Source organism: Mchenga conophoros, linkage group LG10 (genome assembly GCF_057382185.1).
Source record: "Mchenga conophoros isolate Kocher_MC1m ecotype Shallow Benthic linkage group LG10, M_conophoros_male_GT1.1, whole genome shotgun sequence".
Lineage (NCBI taxonomy): Eukaryota > Metazoa > Chordata > Actinopteri > Cichliformes > Cichlidae > Mchenga > Mchenga conophoros.
Genome location: NC_140535.1, coordinates 15,369,752 through 15,380,829, shown reverse-complemented (window position 1 = coordinate 15,380,829; position 11,078 = coordinate 15,369,752). Strand labels below are relative to the sequence as shown.

General features: G+C 43.9%; 1 protein-coding gene across 1 annotated transcript; it reads right to left on the bottom strand.

Annotated features, from left to right (window-relative positions):
* LOC146565550 (insulin receptor substrate 1-B) lies at window positions 1–9,214 on the bottom strand. The gene is made up of 3 exons (XM_085288755.1): window positions 8,510–9,214; window positions 3,835–6,975; window positions 1–1,812 (listed from the first exon to the last, which is right to left on the bottom strand). Exons 1-3 carry the CDS (start codon window positions 8,856–8,858, stop codon window positions 1,805–1,807), a joined length of 3,498 nt encoding a protein of 1,165 aa, XP_085144881.1. The 5' UTR covers window positions 8,859–9,214; the 3' UTR covers window positions 1–1,804.
* Window positions 9,215–11,078: the final 1,864 nt, after the last annotated feature.

Sequence of the window (11,078 nt, the reverse complement as noted above, 5' to 3'; positions counted from 1 at the left end):
TTTTGATTTAACTTACTATTTTCAACTGGCTGTGTGGCATTGGAATCGTGTAATTTGACAGTCATGTGTCAGTCTCAGCCAATGTACGGTTATCAAGTGGAATTGGGGGATAACTTGAGCGCTCAGATTCATTAGAAAGCTGTCGCGTGTGCTCAGTTCATGTGTAATAACTGCTTACGTAGCGATTCTTCTCAGTCAAACATAAAGAAGAGCTAGAATGGACTATTCATAATTTGGACAAAATTTGGTATATCTGTTGTTTTTAAATTAAGTCTGCCATTTTTTCTTCTATGCCAAAGCAGACAAGCAAGAATATTAGGTCAATCTGGTCATTTTAATCAAGTGTTTCGCTCATTCATGGTTAATGAATTGATTTTTGAGCATCTATGTAAGTTTTTTTCTGTATAATTGTGACATCAATCACTTTCATAAAATGCCTGTATGACAGCGAAGGCTTTCATGTGACTTCTTCTGCTGGATTTATGCTGTAAAACAAATACAGCATATATGAGTCTAGTGAAATTACTTTTCTTATGCCAGCTGCAGCTACTGAAGGTTATTAAACTGTCACTTAGGTTTGGGAATAACGATGAAGGGGATCATGAGTTTCCTATCAAACCCTGAACACCACATAGTGTATAAGTAAATCCATTAAATATCCCAAAATACCACAGAGGAGCTTTCACTAGGCTTTAACAATGGCTACATTTTGAAAACGAACCACATGGCATGATGGGACATGTTAAGTTTATGCGGCTACATAAACATATATCCTGTGTGAGTGCACATGTGGAGCTTTGGGGATAAAGCTGAATTCTGTGTGAAAAAACACAGACTTTACACTCTAATGCATTTCACAAAGATTGCATAAGCTATGTGGGATTTTCACACAACCACTTCCCTATTGTCTGCAAAAAACTGACAGGAAACTGTGTTTTCATCTCTATAGCGCAAATCCGTTGCCAATTCCATTCACCACCCCAGAAAGAAGCACATTTTGAAGTCCTTCGGTAGCACAAAACCAGCGATCAATAAGTGTAAAGTCTTTTTTTTTTGCAACTGTGTATGATAAATCAAATACATTTACAGTGGCAGGGTGTGTACGTGTATGAGCCCTCTGCCAAACTGCGTTTTCCTTCTCAGTTTGATGATCCTTTAACTTACATGGACAAAGGATGGTGTAGCATAAATAGTAATACAAAGGCAAAAACCACAGGATCCAATAATTAACACTCATTAAAACTCAGCTGAGATTGCTTCATTATAGCAGCTGCCACTTGAAATCTTGAGACACAAGATTCCAATAGACTGGCTCAAACATCAATTAAAAGCAAATAAGGACATTTTTTGAGATTCCCTGAAAGTGTTTTTGAAATACGAGCGTTAGTAACATGATAATATAGATCAAGTAGGCAAAAAGAAGAACAGGCTGTCCATGAATGTCATAATGGCCACCTGTGAGCTCACACCATTACACACCTAACTGTCATCCTTTATCTATATGAAGTTAAATGATAATCAGATGTTCGTTTTTTTATTATTAAAAACAAGGTTAAAAAAAAACGAAACTTTTTCTTTACCCTGTGACTGTGTGTTGTGTATATGTGTGTGTGTATGTGTGTGTCTGTGTGTGTGGTGTGTTTGGCACACGTTTGGTTGACAGAAAACAGCAGACGGGATGGGGATGAGTTTTCCAGGGTTTCAGTGTTCAGACTCCAGTGTACAGTTCTGTTGTGGCAACAGATCGGGCTGCCACCCGTCCCCTGACGGACTGTCACTCTGAGATCCAAGACGAAGATGGAGATCAACAGTCTGGGAGGAAAGAATCAAAGATAGGCGTGAGCTTCAATCGTATACCACAGCTTTCTTTTTATTGCTCCTTATTGTGCTTTATTTTTAAAGTATATATACTCACCACAATTTACGGAATAATCAAAGTAAATTAGATTTAAGTCTCCACACAGAAAATGTTAGAGAAAGAAAGGCAGCTCATGCTAGGTGATCTATTCACCAAAGCATATTGCTTTTGTTTAATCTAGAGCTCCTGATGGCTGGTTGGGTAAATATCACATGACCCTAGATATCTTTCTAAAAGGATTTTCTGATTGGTTTCATGCACGCTGTTGCAGATGTCAATATTATGTGTCTCTGTGTCAAGCTTTATCAGCTCCAGGCATTTTCATATGTTTCTTCCCTTTATGATCCACCTGAGCAACAAGAAGTCACTGCCCTGACTCTGATCCTGTCAGGAAAATGAAGTCAGCGGCACCGACAAGCAAACATCTTGGGTTTATCGCTTGTGACCTACAGAAAAGGATCCCGTGAAATAAATTCATTAAAGAATAATCTCGCGGCGCAGCCGCAAATACTTAATCAAGATAAGCTCGGAAAGGAGCGCAAATAAATGAAAGTGCGGTTTGAAAAGCTATGAGTCAGTCTAACCACTTGCCCCGTGCATCATTAGTGTCAAATGTCTGTCTGCCGCCTCAACACTCTGGCCGTCTCTACCCAGGTATGCTTGCAGCTTTGTGCACTAGATTTCTGTTTCACCATTCAGCTGATGAAGACCAGCTTTTGCTTAATTTCTTAAAATCTTTAGGTGAATACAGTGTATTATATAGACCGTGTGCGCTTGCCATACTATAGCTTTCATACAGTTAGGATTAGAGCCCATGTGTTTTAATTATTACTCAATATTGTTTTAACTGATGGTTAATTGAGGTTTAATTTCCTTACATGCCTTTAAATGGAAAACCAAACTGGCTGCCAGTTTATAACGATCACATGCTACATGTTCAGACATTTTCATAGCATTGGATAAATGCTCTTTATCTGAATAAATAAAATGCGCGCATGTGATTGTTCCTCTCACAAATATTAATATTAACCTTTTTATTTATTTTTTATTTTTCACATGCAGTCTTTAACGGTTTAGTTCTTGACATGCGCATGCAAAAATCATATTCAGTCACTAAGCGTTTAATAACTGTCATCTGAGCAATGTGAGGGAAACCTCGAAGCTGCCATGTGAAATGCAACAGCCAACAGGACACCCACACATAAATATAAACACCTTGCTTGCGTTCTGTCCCCTCTACCTCCATTTATGTGAAATGGCTCATTACCAGCAGACAAATCAATTGGCTCTGCTCTCTGAACACCCACTTGCGATAATAAGAGACTCTACAGACAACCCACAGACTGGAAATATGGCGCTGCCCACCAGCTTGAAGCCAAGGTACACATCAGTAAAAGATGAAAGGAGAAAGAGTGACTAAGACCCAGACATGAGCTCTGTCTGTGGATTATGCACTCACATGAAAAAGTTTTCGCTAGACAAATATGATCAAGAATCATATTTTAACTTGTGTTTTTGCCTATTTAAAAACAATAACATATTCTTCTTGCTCTCATTAAACATCAAAGATTAGGGCTGATCTAATCTTTTCATAAATGGATTATATTATTCTGATGTTACGATATTTATTGTCTTAATAGAGATACAGTTTTGGCCTTTTTTGCTTAAATGATCGGGATTGTTTTTAACTATTTGATTGACAGTAAGTAGATATTTTCAGAAATCACATCAAAAATCATTTCCAGATTTGAATTATTCTCTAAATTGAAGGAAACAACTGCAGTGTCAAACACACGTAGTCGTTTAGCCTTGAGGCCAAAACTGACAAAACAGAAATCTCCAGCCATGATATAAAAAGAATTATAAATGTATCTGCAGAATATATATTTAATTTTCTTAACACTAAAGATCTAATCATAACTTATCACTCTACAAGTAGTAAATAATTCAACATGAACTGGCTTTGTAGTACTTACCTTGACCATCTTTTCTACTGTTCTGGTGTGCTCTCAATTCTTCTGATTTATAGAAATCAATACTGGCGTAACTGTTGAGGCTGGAGCCAGCACTGCTACCCATAGCGCTTCCTCCCATGTTGTAGGCAGAAGCGGTGTGCTCCACTCCAGCTTGAGGGCTCTCCTTAATGGCCAAGTCAAGGTCAATATAATTAAGGCCTTGTTCTCCAGATGAGGTGGAGGCTTGAGGTGGAGGTGTGGCAGACATACTAGCAGCCTGCCCGCTCTCCCACAGTGAGCAGTCCAAACCATGCCGATGGCCCACTGCCTGGCTGCCCTCTGGGAAGAGGGAGGTAGAAGAGGATGCGTGGCGTGGTAGTGAGGGAGGTGAATTAAATGTCTCTGGGCAGTGGCTTAGGCGTCCCTGCTGGTCACCTCGGACCAGTCTGCTGCTCCGCTCCGGAGACTGGAAGGACTTGACTGGGGAAAAGCCCAAACCTGTCTCCTGCTCCACAGGTAAGGGTTGACCAGAGTGGATGGCAGGTCGTGCTGAAGTGCTGGGATCTGAGGCTTTGCTCTCCGTAAATGGAGGCGGGACTTCTGTCAGCGCTGCTGCTGTCTTTATTTTTGTTCTGTAGCCCACGTTGCCCTCTGCGGCCAGAGGAGAGGACGTGCCGTGCTCGTGTCGGGCCTTGGGGGAAACAGCTGGTGGGCCCTGTTGGGTGCTGAATGTGGATCTAACATGAGTCACTGGTGTTGAGGATTTCCCTAAATCCATGCTGACGTACTCAGCAGAGGTGGACAATGGTGCAGAGAAGCTGCGGGGAAGGTTAGCAGGATTATCATGGCAGAGGAGCGGTTGATTGACGGGTCGGAGCGTTCCATGGATCACAGGACGTTCGGAACCTGCACATCGTCCTTCGCCATATTTACTGTCTTCCTTGAAGACAATACTGACATACTCACCAACATTCTGAGACACTGATGGCGGTAGATTCTCTTTAACCCTGGGCAGCGTGTTTGCTTTAGTAATGTCTGAAGACACGCTGAGGGGACGACCCCGCCTTTGTTGCTTTGGACTCTTACTGCTCGATGCACGTTTTTGGTGGTGACGCCCATCTTTCGTGCTTGTTCCTGCACTCTTGTATTCTGCTCCGGTTCTTAATAAACTTAACCCTCTCCCCGCTGATATGGACTTGTCTTCGAGGCTTTCACTACTGGCAGAGCTAGAGGAGAAAGAAGAGGAAGACATGGAAAGTTGGCAGCTTCCAGCAGCGCCCATTGCAATTTTGTTTCTCTTGCTATATCCAACTCCTCCTCCCCGTCCAGCACTATCGTGCCCACTGCCATCTTTTTTTCCTTCTCCTTTGTTCAAGTCATCCTCAAAGCGAGTATAGAGAGTGTGTTGATAAGCTCGTGGCAGTGAGAAGTAGGAGTTGAACATTTTTGGTTGAAGTTGGTGCTGTTCAGGATGGGAAGGCGGTGTGCTGCAAGCAGAGCGGCTGCTGACAGGTGAGATGTTCATGTAGTCACTGGCAGCCCGGCTCTCCATGTTGCCCCTGCTATCCCACATGCCTAGTCCATGCAGGTCTGTGGAGCTGCTGCTATTGGGAGACATGACCATGTAGCCCTCTGAACTGGGCTGGCGGATATGCTGAGGGGGGGACACGCTGTTGTTGGGGGTCATGGCCATGTATTCGTCATCTGCCCCGGGTTTAGTACCGGAGTCAGAAATACCTATTGAGAGAGAAAGTGAAACAGGAGGAGATGTCACTCCAGGCAACATTGACATATAGCCACTATCCACAGCTGCGCCTCTGTCCACTTCTTCCCCGCTTTTGTCAGACCTCTTCCTATTCTCCCCTACAAGTTGCCCACCCCCAACTCTCAGTCTGCCTGAATCATGGTGCAAATCAGCTCGCTGTGTGTTAGCGCTCTGCGACATGATGGCGTATTCTTTGTCGTCCTCATCATCTTCATCTTTTCTATGTGGAGTCAGCCGCTCGTGGGACGCCACAGGCAGGGAAGCCCTCTTACTGAGCAGTCTGCGTTCTGCCTCTGATTCACGACTGGATGAACGCCGCAGTATCCGTCTGCCTTTGGAGCGATGATGGGAACCAAGCAGACTCTCTCGCTGTCCCATGACGATATAGCTAGAGGAGCCTTCTCCATGTACGTGATGTCCTGACAGGCTTGGTAGGAGCAGAGAGTGCTCGCCGGGACTGGAGCCGTACTCATCTGAGGATCCATAGTCGCTCGGTGAACCTGAAACAGAAACTCTTTGTGATACACGAGGGTAGGAGCAGATCGTCATGCCTCCCACCGCTGCCCCCACTAGTCCACACTCTGAGCCATGACCAGAGCTGGAGGACAGACTCGGCGCAGGGGAAGGAGCAGGGTTAGGTGTGTAACGTGCAAGGCTGAGGGTAATCTTAGCAGGGGTTGGGGCCCGGGTGGGCTTGGGTCTCAGAGTTGGGGTAGTTGAGCAGGATCCATTGAGACTTGGGCTGGAGCTGGCCCACGTCCCTTTGGCACTTGCTCCACTCTCCTCCGACCTGGCTCCGATGCTGGCTGTTCGCGCCCTTGGAAACCCGTGGCGCGATGTAGGTGATGTGCTCGTGCTGCTGCCTCCTGTTCCGGGGGTCTCCGTGCGTGCCCGTCTCGAGAAGCCCACCTGGCTCGGTGGCAGATTTGGGTGATGACGACGGCTCGGGACACTGATGGGATTTGAAGCAGTACCACCTCCACATGATGTTCCCACAGACTGAGATTTACTGCGCTGACGGAACTCCTCACTAAGGGCCTTCATGGCCTCCAGCAGGGTCTCGTGCATGTTCTGAGCCACCACGGAGTCATCCACCTGCATCCAAAACTCTCCGGGGCCAGTAATAGCTGAGCGCCCCACCTCAATGAAGAAAAAATTCTCTGAATGACCACATCTTCGGACATTCATCAGCTGCAACACTACAGAGGCCACATCAGAGTTGAGCTTGACAAAGTTGACTGTCTTGTCAGTTAGGCACAGCCGGTAGATGCCTACTAAATTCCTGGCATGTCCAAGACCTTTAGGCCAAACCTTGACCTGCCACACTTCCTTGAAGGTTGGAACAGGAGATGGAGAGCTACACTCTCCACTGCTTCCATAGTCTTCAGGGGTTTTACCTAGAAAAATAGTAAAGAATAAATAAAACAATTAGGGGATTTAATGATTACACACATACATACAAGAAAAAAAGAGGGGTTTAATTCAAACATAGCCTGCTGAAATACTAACGAAAGCCAAAATGACAGTAATAAGTAATGCTTTGTTACTCTATCGTAAGTAAATTGCCATATGCAAGAATACTGCCAAACAGCTGTGCTGCAGCCAATTCATCACCATCACTTTTAAGCTACAGCTCATAATTAATTAAGCCTTAAAAGCTATAGAAAGCATCCACTAAAAAGCATCATGCTCAACTGTGATACAAGACATTGTAATTCTGCTCAGTGCCAATCAAGTAACAAATTGCAGAATCCCCCCTCCCGCCCCAGCCCCCCTCTCACAATCAGTGTTATTTTCAGTAAACAACAAACAGTCTGCTGGTTTGCTACAATCCACCAGAGAAAGAGAAAATATTAGCAATGAACTCCACAGAAATTATTATAAGACATAATATATTAATGTGCTTCAATCTATCTCTCTCTGTTTTTTGTTTGTTTGTTTTTTTTGCAAGACTCTCGCCTAATTACGATCAGCTGCACATTAAAATTAAAATAAACAGACATTGTTTTATTGTGACTGTGCCTGAGCCATACTCTGAACAAAATGGGGGTCTTCTGTGCTCTAATGTGTGTCTGTTAAGGGTTCCACAACCACATATTAGAGCTGGGCAAGCCCATCAGTCTCAAATAACTGAAATGCAAAGGGAGAACAGGCAGGGTGGGTGGTGGTGGTGGTGGTGCTCAGCTCCGGCATAAGGATAACAACGTAAACACGAGGATAACCAACAGAAACACAATTTCCAGCGCAGAGCGCACTAACGATGCCATCTCCTCCCTACCAGCAGCAGCACCGCGCAACGCAAATGTAGGTTAGGCGAATAGCAGTCGGAGCTGTGCAGAAAAACAAAAACACGGGCTCCAGCGGAGTGCACCGCGATAGGCTGCTACTATATGATGCATCCCTTGGATGGTTGCTATATGCCCACTGCGCCATGCAGAAGCACACCGTCGTATGAAAACGGACTGCATTTTGGTCACAAGAAGCGATCATCTCGTGTTCTTACAGGCGGATGCTGTTTAACGCATCAAATTATGTTTTTGCTGACGGATAATAATCCGCAGGTTGTGACTGTATTAAAGCACTGCTTATTGAGATTGTGCTGCACAAACACACAGCACATGCCGCCCATAGCGTGTCGGTCTAACCCGTTCAATAGGATCCACCTGCCTCTTGGTTAAAATACATCACCCTCCAAACTGCATTGCTCATACTATATGGGTACAATTAAAACACAAAAACCTACAAACCTAAAAAAATAAATAAATAAAAAAAAAATCAAAGAAAATATTCAAATAATTCGAGCCGGTGATATGCAGAGAGACACCCGGATGGCCGAGCCAAAATAGTGTATGGAGAACAAATAGCCTACGGCAGGATAGGCCTGATGCAGAAACAGACAGAAGAAATCACATCACACTTTTCATATCTTACAGTTGCCCTGGAGGTCCAGCATTGCTTGGTACCACTCATTTTGGACCTCCTCGCTGTCTGCAGCGATGGCAAAGCTCTCGCTGCGGGTATAAAGCACTATCATGTGCTTGTTCTTGGAATCTGCCCGCTTGTTTATGTTGAAGCAAGTCTCCAGGTTCAGGACTTTTTTGGGCACAGGTGATTTACTGCGGAATTTCTTCTCGTTCTCGTAGTACTCAAGTCGAGCGGGACCATGCTCCGAGGCCGCCCTCAGCACGAAAAATCGCCGGTGCATTGATTTATGCTTGCGGAGATACCCGCTTTTCTGTACATCTTCATAGTTCTGCGGCTCGGCTGCTTGGTTCTCCATTGCCAAAACAGGCGAGCGATGGTTATTATAAACAATTATTCTCAGGGGGAAAAATAATGTCCATGCGTATTCCTCATTTATCCATCGCAACTACTATCCCTCGTCCTCCCCGCGTTCACGTTTAAGTGTCCAGCATGTGTGAGGAGGCGCAGGATGGGGAGAATCAGCCAAGCCAACGCATGTTTTGGGTTTGGTATCATATTGTGAATCCAGCAGCCGCAGGAGGATCCGCGCACCGAGCGTGCACAGCGTCCACCGCCGCTCGTCCCGCAGCCCAGCCCAGTCCCCAAGTCCAACCACGGTGCGGTTCAGCTGCTTAAGGACGTCTCCTCCACCTGTCTGAGGTTGCCCATATCACTCTGTATTCGCCACTGTCAGATTAGGCAGGATAATAACGACATCCCCGGTAAAGACTTTCGAAATAAAAGCCTTAGGAATTGAAGGGAGGCTACAACCGCAGCCGCTTATCCATTCGCGCATTTTTATCACTTCTCTTGAAATGATATGGTAAAACGATATGTGTGGCCAGCATTTTTAGTAAGTCTTGGGTTTGTACACTGTTTCCAAATGTTGAACATTAGAGCTGTGTTGCCTCATCCAGCATCACATTTAGTGATTTTCAGTAACTTTGCTGTGCATTACAATTGGTCTAACCTTTACTCCCCCACAGTTTTGGTGGTAATACAGTAACACAGTGAAATGTAACACATCACTGTTACATTTCTCTGTAAGAAACTAATGTAGCTTTGCTGATTTTAAATTCAGATTCACTTTTGTTCAATTGGTTAAATTTAAGAGAGAAGAGCCTACTCCCAGTGCCTTGCTAAGATTATTATTTTTTCCTCTCTGGGCTGCTTTTACACAAACTGTGCCGTTGGCTTTGCAGTAGTACCATAATAAAGATGGTAAGGATCTTATGATCTAATATGACCCTTGTAAGCAAAGGGATTTGTGCTGATATGTGGGCATATATAAGTTTTTATTGTTAATCAAGTGGCATGTGCTTGTCGTATTAACATAAACGTAAAGTTAATTAAATCAGTGAAGTTCAATATGCATTTAAACATTACAGATTTTAAAATTTCAAAAGCTGAATTTCAGTTTCTTTTTCTAAATAATGACCTCAACACAGCTCACCAATGATCGTTTGAGAAAGAGTAACGGGAAGTTACAGGAGCAGTCAACACTGCAGTAGATTCACAGCTGCGTTATATGGATTCTAATATCCTGCTGGTTCAAGAAGACAGAGTATTGTGACAAATGTATCGACTGCACTAATGTGAGTTGTATTGTGAAAGACAACCTGCTCTGTTTCCGCTCTCCCCCGCCTCTCTGTGGCTGACTTGACTTGCATCAGTTAGACTGACACCTCCAAGCCGGTGCCAGTCAAATGCCAGGGGTGCTTCGGGGCTGCTGAGGTGCACAGACCAGGAACGCGGCGTTCAGACCACGAACACTTGGTGCGTGGCGCTGTGTGGACGGTCGGCCAGCTTATATAGTTTCCAGCAGATTTTACCCAGTTGGCTGTACAAAGACACGAGGAAAACAACTGCAGAACGTGCCGCTTGAGAGGTCGAGGATACGCAGCCATAGGCCAAATACATTTTGGGGGTAGTCGAATGTCAAGCAGCCATTAAATTCATATGTGCGTATTTTATGCAGAGTCCGCTGTAGAGTCCACGGAATCTGCTGGCAAAATGCAATTTTTATAACAATAGCTAGAAAATCGTGACTCTTTTTCACGTTTAGAAAACCCAATTAACCCAATTAATTCGTTCTTTTCAATTCCAGTTATTTTTAATAACAAAAACGCGTAAGAAAAAAAGGGGAAACAAACAAATTATTAATAATAATCACATATTTCTGGAACTACTGATAAAATGGGTTGCCTTGGCGATCAGTTGCGAAATGTTGTGGTTGAATTTGAAGATAATAAACACAAGTCAGATACACTCATCTGCAGGCTACATCATACTGCCCTATTGTTGTTTAACAGTCTTATCTGCTGGGAGCAACAAACACACTTAAACAGAACCGGGATTTCACACAATAGGGTTGTGATAAGCTTGTGAATGTGGATTTAAGGTAGTTTTTTTTTATATAATTATTATTATGATGCATAAATACGGAGATAATGCAGAAATACTAATGTATAAAGCATAAACTGATTTCTATCCAAGCAGTAAATCAACTATAATAAATAGCAGTTCAGAAAGATTC

Coding starts and splice junctions, on each gene's coding strand:
- LOC146565550 (XM_085288755.1), bottom strand. CDS start 8,858: ATGGAGAACCAAGCAGCCGAGCCGCAGAACTATGAAGATGTACAGAAA. Junction 6,976..8,509: donor GCTGGACCTCCAGGGCAACT/GTAAGATATGAA, acceptor CTATTTTTCTAG/GTAAAACCCCTGAAGACTAT.